General features: G+C 36.0%; 1 protein-coding gene across 1 annotated transcript; it reads left to right on the top strand.

Annotated features, from left to right (window-relative positions):
- The first annotated feature begins 5,866 nt into the window (after positions 1–5,866).
- Positions 5,867–6,352, top strand: LOC141614049 (uncharacterized). The gene has a single exon (XM_074432804.1). It carries the CDS (start codon positions 5,867–5,869, stop codon positions 6,350–6,352), a length of 486 nt encoding a protein of 161 aa, XP_074288905.1.
- Positions 6,353–16,239: the final 9,887 nt, after the last annotated feature.

Here is a 16,239-nt window from a genome sequence, read left to right as displayed (position 1 = left end):
CCATTCCTCTAAACAAAGACTCGGTTTGTTATTCAATACCAAGTTTATCCAAAAGTTGACGACAAATAAAACGAGTAGGCTCGAATTCCTTACCAAGTAGTTTCAAAAATCGCCTCCTATGCTCATTTTTGATGAATACTACCTCCGGGAAATCATCAAGTTGCTCTACCTCCGGTACTAGCTCCTCTTCTTGCATTTGGAACTCCGGTGGAGCATTAGAATTACTTCCTTTTCTCCTCTTTGAGCCCTTAGTAGTAGTAGTCTTACTCTTGCCCCAAAAACTCATTATTGTAGTCTTGAAATCCACCAAGTATCACTACTCAAGAATGCTTCAAATCTCTATAAATAAGAGCCAAACAACCTTAAAAATGCCTTACTAGAAAACTAGAAGTATTGGAGTGAAGCTAGAAAGCAAAAATCAAACCCGAAATACAACTTGTAGCTCACGGATTTTTGAAGCTCCAATTTTTGAAATGAGGAAAATGGGCGATTTTGAGCAAGTAGAAGGTTGGAAAGTTAGTTTTTATTATGTAGAAATGAATTAGAATGATTTTTAGAGTAATTTGATGGTGATTTGGTTGGATTTGATGGTTATTTGAGTGAGTTTTGTGAGTTGGGGTTGAGCTTGAAGGTAGAAGATGAAGATGGTAGGTTAGATTTGAGTGTAGAGTAAAAGTTATGGCTGAAACAAAGGCATTACACGGGCTAGTAGCTGGACACGGGTGGGTTAGAATTAATCTGCCCGTGATACTGGGCAAATTCTGAAATCTGGAGTTGAACCCGCTCGGGATAAGGATGACCCACTTGGGTTGACAGTGAACTCGCTCGGGTTGAGATGGACCCGCTCGGGTTGAGAGCTGAGACGAGCGTTTTCTTCAGAATCTGTGCAGATTCTTGGGCAGGAACCTTTTTTGCTTTTTCTTGTCCTTCAACCCGCGCGGATTGGACTCGGGATGAGCATATTTCGAGAAATTTTGACCCAACACCTTTTTAATGATAACAAAGTTGATCATAAGCCCAAATTCTCCATTTTCTTCATTTCTTTACATTTTGCATCTTCTCAATTTCATTAATTTCCTTAAAAAAGCCCAATTAAAATATGAGATCCCTCCTCTTCATCTCTCTTGCAATTTATTAAATGAATGAATGCAAAATTACACTAAATGCATATATACAAATTAATGGTTATTGAGGAACTCCATCAAACCAAAGATTATCAATAAACAATTTCATAGAAAATTATCACTAGCACTCAAAGAACGTAGAAGTCGGTCAAATTCTTAGGAGTGAGATATAAATAGGCATGGATAACAACACAAGATTATGCAATGAAATAATGCCCAAGTAAAAGACTGAACAAGCATGTGAAGAACATTACGATAAAAATGATAGGAGATGTGATGGATGGTAAGAACATGAAATGGGTAGTTGGTTGGCAATTCTCTCAACTCATCCTCCAAATAGTCTAAATCACCACATTGGCAAGTGCTCTCATTATCATCTAAGGTGATTTCCAGGTGTCTATTTGAGGTTCCCAAATGTCCTCATCATATTCCTCATCCCAACAAGGTCCATTATCAAAGGGGTTGTCGTAACAAGGTTTGCCAAGTTCAACACAATTGTCTCCCTCTAATATGTCATCCTCAAAGGGTGAGTTTTCATTCAAGCTCATATCCATATCACTCTCACTTTGCCCATTAACATCAAATTCCATGAAAGTTGGGTTCATTGGTACACAAGAAGAGTAAGGTGACGGCATTCAAGCATTAGTTTCATAATCAAGAATGTATTCCTCCTAATCATCACTCTCTTCATCTATCACAATCAAGAGTAAGGTGATGGCATTCAAGCATTGGCTCAAGGTTTATAGGAAGGTTTCTCATCCTCACAAATCTTATTTTCATCATAGTTTTCCTCAATGAAATTTTGAAATGTGGTTTTTATCGCTTCCATACCTTCCTTGGCACTCTCAAAGATGTCATGTACAATTTGCTTAAGACAATGGATGGTCATGAACTCAAAAAATTCCCAAAATTCCTCATAACTCATCTCACATATCCTACCACCACTCAAATGAAATGCCAAGTTGTGGGTTTCAAAGTTCATGCCATTATAAACAACACAACATGCTTCATAATTTGAAAGAGTAAAACCATTATGCCAAGCATGAGTCATATAATCTTCAAATCTTGCAACATATTTATCAAATGACTCATCTTCATATTGCCAAAAAGTGAATATAGACATGGTAAACATATGAAATAGAACAAGTACAGGAAATAAAATTCCCAAGGAACCAAGATTCCTCAAGAAGAAGCAGAACTAAAACTAGACAAAAGAACAATTCAAATACACAACACCGTCCCAAACAACGGCGCCATTTTGATGGAGATTGTCGTTGGAGCTCTCAATCAAACACATTTATATTTCTCAACAAACAACTAGTTAATGGTTAAGTCGAGGTCGATCCATGGGACGAGGGGTACTCAAATTATTCAATCTAATTATAGTTGTGCTTGGGGTTGTCACAATTGTAATGGGTTGAAGATTCTAATCTAATAGAAGCAATGGAAAGTAAAACAAGTAATTAAAGGAAGGATGTAAACAAATGACTAAAAATGCTAGGATACCATGAGTTCATAAGGGATTCATGGGAGTTAATCATACAAACATGTTCTCTACTAGATGCAAGCACTTATTGTTGTGATTGGATCGAGTTAGTGTATATCTTACAATCCCTAAGAAGGTTTGGGTCCCGGAGCCGAATCGATTATATTGTACAACACCTACAAGTCGACTTAGTCCTTCCTATTCAACTATATGCATGGTCTAATGAGACTCGAGTTGGTTTATGTCTTACAAGTCTCATTAAAAAGATAAGTGATGGGTAAAAAATGCAAGGATTCATAGGATCGCATTTCATCAAACATAACATGTGCATAAGTTGAAATCACAACAAGCAAGCAAATAAATTATGAAAACATATTAGATTAAGCATGAATCATTCCCCATGTTTGTTTCCCTAATTCCCCATTAATCCTAGCTAAATGACTACTCACTCATGATCAAGTTTAACATGTTAATAAGGTTGTCAATCATACTAACAAAGCCAAACATGATGAATAAATGATGTGATTAGCAATAATTAAACAAGAGTAAAAGAGATTATACCTATGAAGAATATGCGCGGATCACGTAGCAAGGAAAAAGTTCCTGTCCAACAATCCGCTCATCCCGAGCGAAATATGAGCATCCTGAGCCTCAACCCAAGCGGGTTGAATTTATCCCGAGCGGGTTGAGCTGTGTCCCGCTCCAGTTGTGCTTGACCCGCGCGGGTTGAGCTGCTGTTCCCTTTCTTTTTGCTTTTAAGCCTATGATGCTTCTATATACTTTTTATTCCTACATCCTTGGTCATCATTCTTGCCTCCTCTTCATACTAGTCCATCCAATATCGTCAAAAAGTTTCTAAATATGCACGGGAGATGGGAATTCCGCCTAATTATCTTCCTTCCTACAAGACATACGAAATGCACTAGGAAAGCAAAATAGAAAGCATTTGACGGGTAAAATGGCTATGGAATGTTATAATAGTATACAAAATAGGTTCGATTAGGGGACTAAATGTGCGCAATTATGAGTTATATCACTAGATAAGGGTTATGTGAGGCCAAGTGTGTCACTTTGGGGCGCACCAGTTTTATTTGTTAAGAAGAAGGATGAGAGCATGAGATTGTGTATAGATTACAGGGAGTTGAATAATGTGACGATTAAGAATAGATACCCTTTGCCTCGAATTGATGATTTATTTGATCAGTTTAGTGGAGATGGAGTTTTCTCAAAGATTAACTTGAGGTCAGGTTACCATCAATTGAGAGTGAAGGAAGAGGATGTACCCAATACTGCCTTTAGGATGAGATATGGACACTACGATTTTATAGTTATGCCTTTTTGTTTGACTAACGCACCTACAATATTTATGGATTTGATGAATAGAGTGTTTAGTCCTTACCTTGATCAGTTTGTCGTTGTCTTTATTGACGATTTATTGGTGTACTCTAAGGATAAAGAGGAGCATGAGAAACATTTGAGGATTGTGTTACAGACTTTGAGAGAGAATGATTTGTATGCTAAGTTGAGTAAATGTGAGTTTTGGTTGGATAAGGTAGCATTTCTGGGTCATGTGGTGTCAAAGGAGAGAGTGTCAGTTGATCAGGTAAGATTGAGGTAGTGTCTAGTTGGGAGAAACCGAAAAATGTGGCAGATGTAAGAAGTTTTCTGGGGTTGGCTGGCTAATACAAAAGATTTGTGAAAGATTTCTCTAAGATAGCCAAGCCTTTGACAGCCTTGATAAGGAAGGAGAACAGGTTTAAGTGGGATGAGAGTTGTGAGACAGCGTTTCTAACTTTGAAGGAGCGCTTGACCACAACTCCTATCTTAGCTTTTCCTGAAGGAAGTGAGGATTTTGAGGTGTATACGGATGCTTCAAAGAATGGAGGGGTGTGTTCTAATGCAACGAGGGAAAGTGATAGCTTATGCTTTGACACAGTTGAAACCGTATGTGGAGAATTATCCAACACACGATCTGGAGCTAGGGGCGGTCGTGTTTCATCTTAAGTTGTGGAGGCATTATTTTTATGGAGCTACTTTCAAGGTATTTTGTGATCATAAGAGCCTTAAGTATATTTATACTCAGAAAGAGCTTAATATGAGACAAAGGAGGTGGATAGAGTTGATTGGAGATTATGATATGGAGATAGTTTACCATGAGGGGAAGGCTAATGTAGTAGCAGATGCTTTAATTAGAAAGTCAGTTCATGCCTTATGTTTAGCTATATCGCGGGTTAAGTTGCAAGATGAATTAAGGGAAATGGGAATTTGTGTGATAAGGAAAGGGGATTCAGTTGGGGATTTGACTGTAGAGCTAGAGTTGTATGCTGAGATCAGAGAGAAATAGAAAGGAGACCCGAAGGTGGAGAAGTGGTGCACGACCGTGGAGGAAGGTATGCCGTCACGGTTTGTCATGGGGATAGATGGTAATTTAAGATTCGATGGGAGATGGTGTGTACCTGAAGATGAGGAATTGAAAATAAATATTTTGACAGAAGCACATTCTACACTATATTCTGTCCATCCCGAAGGAGATAAGTTATATAAGGATTTGAAGAAGACGTTTTGGTGGTCTGGGATGAAGAAGGAGGTTGCTGAGTTTGTTTCGAGATGTTTAGTTTGCCAGAGGGTGAAAGGTGAGAATACGAGACCACAGGGGAAAGTACAGTCTTTAGGTGTGCCTGAATGGAAGTGGGAGAGCATTTCTATGGATTTTATTATTGGTTTGCCTCGCACTCAGAAGAGGAATAATATGATTTGGGTGAAAGTAGATCGTTTAACCAAGACATCGCACTTTTATTATGAAAGACACTTGGAGTAAGGCTGAGTTATCTAAAGCATATGTTAAGAATATCATGAACTTACATAGGATTCCCAAGGATATTATTTTTGATCGTGATTCAAGGTTTATTTCTAAGTTCTGGCAAGAGTTGCAGGAGTGTATGGGTACGAGTTTGAAAATGAGCACTGCATTTCATCCAGCTACAGATGGACAGACTAAGAGGACTATTAAGAATTTAGAGGATATGTTAAGAGCTTGTGTTTTAGAGTTTGGAGATTCATGGGAAGAGAGGTTAGACTTGATAGAGTTTTCTTATAATAACACTTATCATGGTAGTATTAGTATCGCACCTTTTGAAGCATTGTATGGAAGGAAGTGTAGGAGTCCAGTTTGTTGGGACGATGTCATTGATGCCGGACACTGGGGCCGAAGTTGATCCAACAGATGGTTGAGCAAGTACATGTAATTAGACAAAAAATGAGAGATGCACAAGATCGCCAGAAGAGTTATGCAGATTTGAAGAGAAGTGAAATTGAGTTTGCAGTAGGAGACAAAGTTTTGTTGAAAGTGTCACCAATGAAGAGAGTGATGCGTTTTGGCAAGAGAGGGAAGCTGAGTCAGAAGTACATTTGGCCTTATGAGATTTTAGATAGAGTTGGTGAAGTGGCATATCGTCTTGCACTACCACCAGCCTTGGCAAGAGTTCATAATATTTTTCATGTTTCACAGCTGAGGAAATATGTGAGTGAACCTACTCATGTGTTAGCAGCTGAGACAATTAAGATGGATGAGAATTTATCTTATGTGGAAGTGGCAAAAGAGATTTTGGACAAAAAAGTGAGAAGGACTAGAAAAAGTGAGATTTCTTTGGTGAAAGTTTTATGGTCTAATCATAATGTAGATGAAGCTACTTGGGAAGTTGAAGCTGAGATGAAGGAGAAGTATCCTCATTTGTTTGCATAAGGTATGTTGGTTACGAGGACGTAACCTTTTTCTTTCGGGGGTAGAATATCACACCGCATTGATTTTGGTCATTTATGATAATAGTATAGATAAGCTTGTGTATCGTTTAGTGTGTAGTTGCTTGGTTCGGGTAGTATGGTGTGGTGAACTTCGGGACGAAGTTCTTATTAAGGAGGGAAGACTGTAATACTCCATATTTTAATATTTAATAAATAATTAATATCTATAAGTGAATAAATAATAAATAAATTATTGTCGTAAAAATAAAAGAAAAACAACGTAAAACAAATAAGACGGACCGGGTTGGACCGTGAGGTAACATGGTTTGGACCGTGTGGGTGACGGGTTGGAGGTGTTTGAGGGAAGGTGGTACGTGGTTTGGGTGTTATCTATGTTCTAAGATATTTTGATTATTTTAATATTAAAAGCACTTTCCTAGTACTTTCCAACTACATCAACCAACTAATATAAATACCTACCCTATGCCTTACCATCATATTTATTCTTCTACAAAAATTCAATACAATTGTGAGGAGAGCTTTTGTGAGACAACTTTAAGACGGAGTTTTCATCTTTCGCTAATTAATTGTGGTAAGTTATCTAATCGCCTCATATCAATTATTTACGTTTCAACCTTGACCCGTATCTTGACCGTGGCCGTTGACCACCGAGACCGTGGCCGTTTACCACCGAGACCGTGGCCGTGGGGACTTTTGACTGGCGGGTTGGCCACCGTCGGGTCAGCCGTGATGTAGGGCATGTTTTGTGACGGTTTTTGCGGGATTCTTTTGGGTAGTTTACATCTTAAATTCATTAATAAGATTAGTTAATAATTATACATAATTTAATTGATTGTTTAGGTGGTGGATTTGTGGAAGAAGCTTTTTGATTTATTTTTTTTGCTTGTGAAAATTTGCAAAAGGGTAGGTTAACTACTCAACTATACTATATTGGTAATTGGTGAATTGTTGAAAGATGGATTATTGCTGTAATTGAAAAACCATAACCCCAAATTAGACCTCTCTAATTAGGTTATCAAAATCTTTATTTTAAAAATTATTGGAGCTATGTAATATGCATGTAATATTTAAGCCTTTTAAATATAAAAGATGAGGAAAAACAATTTCTCCTTACATTGTGAAATGATAGTATTTGGCCACAACAAGATCTTCTATCTTGTTGTTCTTAAGCTTAAAATAAATGGCAAGATTCTCCATCTTCAAGTGTCCAAGATAGAACACCTCCTCTCTTAAGAACCTAAGAACTTACCCCAAAATCTTACTAATATTAACTAGATATTTTGTAAGATTACCCTTGAAAAATATACAAATCTATTACTAACACTCTTAGTAATATTTGTTTTTGAATTATTAACTCTTAATAATTTTCTTTTTATTTTAGAGAGAAGAACTATTTTTCCAATGCAAAACAAGTAGTAGAAAAATGAACAACACTGATGTTGTGTTCTATAAGGGAGGACGGTTGGAGGAGGGAGTAATGGGGAGTGTTTTTCCTTTCCTTTTTATCACCCAATGAATGTTGGTCTTGAAAAGAATAAAAGTAAATTGCGAAGAACAAATGTGTAAGAAAAATGATGGTGTTTAAAGCAACACACACACACACACACACACACACACACACACACACACACACACACACACACACACACACACACACACACACACACACACACACACACACACACACACACATTACCACATGCACTTACACGGTCCAAAGTGACCTATTTATGGGTCCATTTTGGTTCTATATTTGTCGCACAAATACGTGTAAATTTTATTTAAACATCGATTTATGTTTAAATGCTTCCCAATTAATATCGTCTAAAACACTCCGTAAATATACGTGTAAGCTACACATATATTTTACGTACCAATACTAATCACATTAGTCAATAAGTACAAATTTAACAATTAACTACTTAATGATTAATTCCCGTCTCAAATAATTTATTATTTAATTATCGCATAATTAACTAATAATTTCCGCGCCTCGAGTTCACAACTCGATATCTCTCTAAATTAATATAATCTACTAACTCTTAGTCAATTTATCAAGGGACTAATTTAAACTGTATGTCATACAATTAATTAGCTTTCGTGTTGGGGCTCGTTCTTTAGGTGTGACCGAAAGGGATCAGCTGAACACCGCCGTCTCATGACAGTAACGTCAAACCCTAGTTGGCCAACTGTTACCGATATACGTTGATCAGCTGACTAGTATTGCCAATGAATATCCCATGCATATTCCTTAATGAGATTTAATAATATTATCATGCACTATTGTTGAGGACAAATACTCCAACAATCTCCCACTTGTCCGAGACAAGTTGTGAGATGATTATAACACACAATTATGGATAACACCTTATCCCAACAATGTACTGCTTGTACTATACAAGGGTGTGTTACCGATTCTCTTGTCCATTTTAACAACAATCTCCCACTCAATGCAAGGTGTCTTTCAGGTCGCACTTCCACATGAACATATCGTGAGTGATTTTCTCGATCGGGAGTGTGACTGCAAGACCGGAAAAATCTTCCATAGATTACTTCCTAGCGTGGCCACGCATTTCCCAGTCACAACTCCTCGAGTGGCCTAGAGATGTTTAAACCCAACGCGGGTGGACAATTCTTGTCTGCCCTATCTATCCTTTTGCACAATACAGATCACCATGACTCAGTAGATGCCCTTTGGCCTCCTTTCACGGCATGACCTAGGACAAAAACCAAAGCCACTCGGAAACTGCACTTGCTCAGATAATAGTATCCAGTTTAAAGAATCGACTCATAGGAATATCATAGAAGTCCCTGCCACGACCAAGCGTCTGTAATAGATCTAAGGGACTCTATAAATGTCACTACCCGGCAAAGTGTCCCACAGTCTGCCAATGTAAACGACTAGTCATCCTTATGACTTTATGGTGTTGAACCTACCATCAATCGTCTTACAATCTAGTCACTTCGAGACGTCACCTCATTAAGTGACTAGGGGCTAATACAATGTTCATCCTATTCACTTGAATTGGGGTTCAACATTGTCTCCACAACCAATTCGGATAAACAAGGTATTCAATGTTTTCAGTCAAACTGAATAATTGAGTTCCTAAAGAGACTCAAACAATGAATGCGATCATAACTTAAGTAAATATTAATACTCTAACCAATACTTACATAACGATCTTCAGCAATTAAGGTATAATACTCAATCACATTGAGATGACATAACCATCATGTCTACCTTATTCCAACGGCTTTGGTTAGAGGATTAGCAACAGTTGCATCACTCTAATTTCCATTGCTATTTTCCTTTGTTCTATGTAATCTTTTCATCACATAGAACCTTTCTGAGTACATGTCTAAACAAGTTTTCAGACTCTGGTTCTAAAGCCAGTCAAACACTTCCACTGTTTTCAGAGTCTCTCAGGAGACGATATTCGGCTAACAAAACTACTTTAGTTCCATTAAACTCCGGATATCAACTGTCTCTTTTAAAACATCGGATGTTGTAATGTACTTAGCTTTCGTTCATGATTTGTACGTATAGCACTTATACATACACATCCTTCATATGACATCTTTTATGTATGACTTCTTATACATATATGTATAACTCCTTATACATATTATTCTTTATGAACATAACACTTTTACATGCTAATCATTCCTTAACTAGGCCCATAACATCTTATAAGCATAGGAATGTTATCGTGTAACCCTTTTACATGAAATCCATAATTCATCCAAACTACAAGAGTAAATCCTCAGTAAAGGGTAATATCCGTATAAAACCCTTTCTTTATAGGATTATAACGCAAATTTAACACGCGATTTATAGTCATAAAACGAAAATAACAAGGAAACGATAAAGATTAAGCAATAACCTCTGGTCCTAGTGCAATTCGGCAATGAGAGATCAAAGTAGATCTCCTCCTAATTGTTGCACCCAAGATTGTCCGAGAAATGCCCTTGTGCTAGAATGAATCCTCTAATTGCCTTGCAATATTGAGAGGATTAATTTTGTGAGTTTTTTCTTAGATGAGAGATCTAGGTTTCAGAGAGAAGATCATCTCCAAAACCCTAGTTCTTTTGCAAATGAATTAGCATTTGGTTAACAAGAGAATGAGCCTCTCTTTTGTCTATGCCATTCGGCCAAACCGAGTGAAGGAGAGGGAAATGGGCTTTTCCATTTCCTCTTTATTTTAACTCGCGGTCCGACATGCAATTTACTAAATGTATATGACACGGTCTAATTATAAACTGTCATCGGTTATCGGTTATTAAAGCATCAACTAATAACACGGATTAGTTGAATTATTAATACATGTCCGACAAAGACAATATTGTATAATTATATTCAATATACATTAATCAAATATAAATCGTTTATATTTAATTTACGAATTAATCGCTTAATTCGCCTTAGCCGTTATTATTTAATCCGTATTAAATAAAATATCTCAACATCACATTTTGACTAATTATTGGTCAAATAACTCGGACTAATCGGTTAGTCAAATTTGGCATCTACATGACCGTATTTTCATACCGTCACATCTCTCAAACGTATCCTATAGGTGTGACTTTTAGGGACCAGTTGATCACCGCCATCCGTATGACAATAACGTCAAACTTATCTAGCAAGCCAACCGTTATTGATAAACGTGGACCAACTGATTATGATACAAAAGTATACCCTTTGATCCTTTTAGAGATTTATAAGTCCTTGCACTAACTGTTAAGGACACCAGCCCCAACAAGCTCCCACTTGTCCGTACAAGTGTATGTGCAATGACGTTATCCACACTAACTGGAGGACACAGCTCCAACAAACTCCCACTTGTCCGTACAAGTGTATGTGCGATAACCGATTCTCATATTCATTTAAAATTTCTCCCACTCAATGTAAAACAATTTGCAGATCTGGATCCACAAAGGTCGTATTTTACAATCGATCTGGATCAAGAGTGGTTTCCCCGACTAGAGAGTAACTTAACCGATAAAACGAATCCGTATCCGAGCATGGCCATGCATTTCGATTCTGACTCCTCGAGTGGCACTGAGAAATATCGAGTACCTGATAAAGGCTGAATATTTCCTTCAACTCGAACTCCTTCCGATCTAAGCACAGCATGAAATGACCCAGATGTTGGAATATGTGTCCTCCGACAATAATGCGATCACGACTGTTGATCATGATGATCACATGTTTAAGTCTCATTAAAATGAATACAATTGGGAAGTAATTTTGTTACTCACAACCGGTCAACATATATCGGTAATGATTGGTGACTAGAGTTTGACATTACTTGTCGTGTGACGGTGGTGATCGATTGACCCCTAGGTCATACCTAAAGGGCAACACTCTTAATTGATTATTTAATTAATCGTATAATGTTGCGAGTTAATTAAATTACTTGAAAATTGACGGACGATTTTGGAAGTAAAATTTACGTATCATGTTGAAATGTGATTAAATAAGATACGGTCTGAGTAATTGAATTGTATCATTACTCGGATGAAATAATTGTTTAATGTAACAATTAAATTGAATGAATTGTTATAAATACAATCAGTTGTGATTTATAAATTGGTAAAATTTTGGCACAAGTAAATATGAAATTACTAAGTCAATTTTTGTATGTGACGTATTTTTATTAATACGTTGATTTTTAATATGTTAAAAATACATAACAAATATATGTGACATGTGACATGTAACATATAGACAATTGACAAAAATAATATGGAATCCATATTATAGAATGGGCCGAAAATTAGAAGGGTTTGTACTAATTATATGTTGCTTGTAATTAGTGGAAAACACAATGATTAAAAGGAAACCTAGCCATGCAAGCCTATTATTCCTTGTGAAGAACAATTTCTCCATGCATTGGCTCACCCTAAAGCTCCTCTTACACGGTTTTGGGGAAGCAAATTTCATCATTGTTTTTCTTATAATTTTACCCAATAATATACAAAATGTTGTAGATTATTATTCATTCTATTCCATCATCAAACATAGAGATTTCTAGTGAGATAAAATCCTCTCTTCTTCTCTCTTAAAAACCGAAACAAATAAGTGTTTTATAAAAGTTTTGGTTCAATTTTCTACCTTTGATTAATATTATAACTAGTATTTGTAATATTAATTATATTAAGAGGAGCCTTGGGTATAATACATAGGGAGAGATCTTACACTTAGATCTTTGTTCTTCCATTAGAAAAGCTCAAGAACAAGAAGAGAAAGGTGATCTCTCTTGTGCCCTAATAGCCGAAATCTACTATGTAAGGACATGATTTCTCCTCTATTTTTATTACATTGTTTGCATGCATAAGATCCGTTTTAATTTTATGACAAATTATTTAGACATATAAGAGTATGTTTTGTGTATATGAATCTACATTTCCTTCAATCGGTATCAAGAGCCACGGTTGTTTGCATGCAAATTGGTTAAAAGTTTTTCCGAGTTATATGAATAACAAAATAAAACTTGTAAAATTTGTGTTATTATGATATATCACGAAATTATTACATGCATATTAATATTTCTGGTCCTAAAGTGTTTTAGGATATTTTGGTTAATTTTTTGGATTTTTATTGTTCATAATTTACAATAATGGCATTTAAATGTGATTTTATGAGTAAAAATGTCATTTTTGGTCTAAAAATAGCTATACTTCGAATTTTCACTTGGTTTTTGGATATGTTGTTACATATATTATTTTGAGATAACCTGTAAATTTTCATAATTTTTGGACTTGTTATGCTCGAAAAATGAATTTTTCATCATTAAATTCGGATTTAAGAGAAAAATAGGTTAATATGAGTTAAATTTCGAATCTGGTCATAGAAAATTAATATGTTGTCACATGCAATTTTACAAGATGTGTGTAAAATAATTGGCTATAAAGAAGTCTTTTAGCATGATTTATGAATTTTTGAAGAAAAATAGCATAAATAGTGACATTATTAGTTGAAAATTAATAAAACATAATCTATGACTTAGGAAAAACGTCTAATGTTGCATTTTATTATATTTTTCAGATCTAAAATTGAAAAGTTAATGAAAATAATTTTTCCATGTTTTTATGATTATTTTATTAAATATCGATAAACCGCAACATTGTTTTTCCGGAAAATTTTCGAAATTTTTAACCTAAGATTTTGAACATTATGAGTGTCATGGATTTTTTCCAGAATGTTCATGAATTTAAATTTCAAATTTTGAATTTATTTGAAATTTTTGGATTTATTTGAAGTTTAATAGCTTATTTTTGTATTTTTAGTCCTTTTATGAACAATTTTGTAAATAAAAGTTAATTATGGTCAAATTACTAGTGGAGACTATATTTTGAGTCCTAAGAGGTTAGGGTAATTAACTTATGCATAAATACGAGTTTATGCATTTTTGTGATTATAAAATGTTGAAATCACGCAAATCCGTAAAAACCGAGTAATATACGATATTGGCTATTTAAAAGGCGATTTAGCATAAAAATTGAGCATGTTCATACATATTATAATGCTGCAATTTCTTTATGATTGTCATAATTTTAATTTATGTAATTTTGAATTATGTAATTTTACTTAGTATGACCTTAGATTTTAATTGGTATTTCCCGAAATGTATGGGAATATCGATTCGGTTGTAATTTTTATTGTGATCTCGTATCACCGTTTTGTAATTTAATAGATTTATGCTATTTTAGTTACAAATGTATAATAGGAATCTATGTAATTTATTATGTAATTTTATTCATTCCGGAGTTCCAAAAGACGGATTACTTCAAGAATGGCGATACATAAAGACGGTGTTACCTCGAGATGCGTGCCACAACCGAAGTTCAAGGGACCAATGGAGTTGGTTTCCGAATATGTAATAGATTAATAGTTTTTCTATTTTAGGAAAGGCCATACTAGGATTTATTTATCTTTATGCTTGCATTTTATTTTATGTCACATGCATCGCTAAATCGCCATAACTAAAACATGCATTTTATTTTATCGAGTTTATCGACCATGTCAATTCGAATTATCGTAGTTCACCGCTTTAGTTCACTTAAAACGTGATAGATAATAAATTGACATGACCTCTCGCTAAAACAATCAATTGAGACATAGCCTTACCAAATAGTAGAAACCATGAAAACCTATTTCGTGAGGGAGTGCACTCGGCCACACCGGGGTACAAACCTTGTTACGTAGGGGAAGTGGGTGATAAATGTCTATCCACCGAATTCATGTTGATGAGGGTTTCATCGGCCACACCGTGCCCAAGTTAATGTGGGTTTGGATCATGGACACATTTATTCGAAATTTGGATTGGACTCAACAAAATTTTTTCGATAAGGGTTTTATCGGCCACACCGTCCCCTTGTTGAATGTGTTTTGGGCTATAGATAAATGTTAATGTAATATTATCGACCAAGAGTTCTAAAAGTAGAATCGATTAAAACGTTAATCCACCGAGTTATATTGATGAGGGTTTCATCGGCCACACCGTGCCCAAATTAATATGAATTTGGGTCTTGGAATCATTTATCTAGTTGGGTAGAGGTCACTAGAAAAATGCATAAAACTTGTTTAAATCATACATTTTTACGAGTATTATTAAAACGACAATTGTTTTACTCCTTATATTTTGTTTTGTAGACCACTTCTTTTTCATAACAAATGGCAACACCAACTCCTAATGCTACACCACTCGCTACTTCATCTTGGCTCCGATCCTTTATGGATCGATGTAAACTTGAAAAGAATGGGTCAAATTTCTCCGAGTGGGATGCCCAACTCAAATTAGCCGCCGAGGGTGACGACAAGCTTCGTTACCTTACCGAGGTCTCTCCACCCGAACCCTCCACTAGGTCCACCGCGGCCACTAGGGAAGCCTATGAGGCTTACCAAAAGGAGTCCGCCGCAATGAAAAATGTATTGATATTTGCGATGGAGGCGGAACTCCAAAGGAGAGCCTTTAAAATGGGCAATGCTAATGAGATTTACTCCAAACTTGTGACCATGTTTTCACAAACTCCGCGGATCGTCCAATATGAGGCGACCGCGGCATTCTTTGATCTCGACTTTAAAGAGGGCCAAAAGGTTAGCCCTCATGTGCTCAAACTCATGGAGCTTGTCGAGACCTTGAAGATTCAAAAGGTTGAAATCCCCAAAGAACTCATCGTAGATAGGATTCTACACTCCTTGTCTAAGGTTAAGGCATATGTGCAATTCCGGGTGAATTTCAACATGCAAGACAAGGATGTGTCTCTTGAGGAGCTGCACAAGTTACTTGTGCAAGCCGAGAGGGACATGGGGTTAAATGTGAACCCTCCCAAGGATGTGCTTAATATAAGCACAAAGAGTAAGGGGAAGTTCAAGAAGAATGGGAGAAAGGGTAAAAAGCAAGCTCCCACATTCACCAAAGCTAAGTCTTGTGAAGCTAGCACCTCCAAAGTCAAGAAGGGTCCTCTTGATAAGTGCCATTATTGTAATGGCATGGGACATTGGAAAAGAAATTGTTCCAAATACCTTGGTGATATCAAAGCTGGAAAGATCACTCCAAAGAGGTAAATGACTAACCTTCTTTTATGTTTCTAATTCAACTATGGTATTATGATGCAAAGTTGTGATAATGTATCTCCCTTTTTATTGTAAATAGGGCCTCCACCAAGCAAAGACAAAGGAAAAGAAAAGCAAGCATAAGAAACCATGAAGAAGCTAAGGATAGCTTTTATGGAGCTTTGTTTTTCATTGTCTTATTTGAAGTTATGTTTTGAATTTTAGAACTTTAAGTTTCCGTGTTCGACATGGAAAAGTATTTTGGATAATGGTTTGTATTTTGGATGATAGTGACTTGGTTTGCAACC

The sequence above is a fragment of the Silene latifolia genome, chromosome 11 (assembly GCF_048544455.1).
Source record: "Silene latifolia isolate original U9 population chromosome 11, ASM4854445v1, whole genome shotgun sequence".
Taxonomy (NCBI): domain Eukaryota; kingdom Viridiplantae; phylum Streptophyta; class Magnoliopsida; order Caryophyllales; family Caryophyllaceae; genus Silene; species Silene latifolia.
The sequence above is the reverse complement of the archived record's forward strand: the minus strand, read 5'-3'. Positions and strand labels throughout refer to the sequence as shown.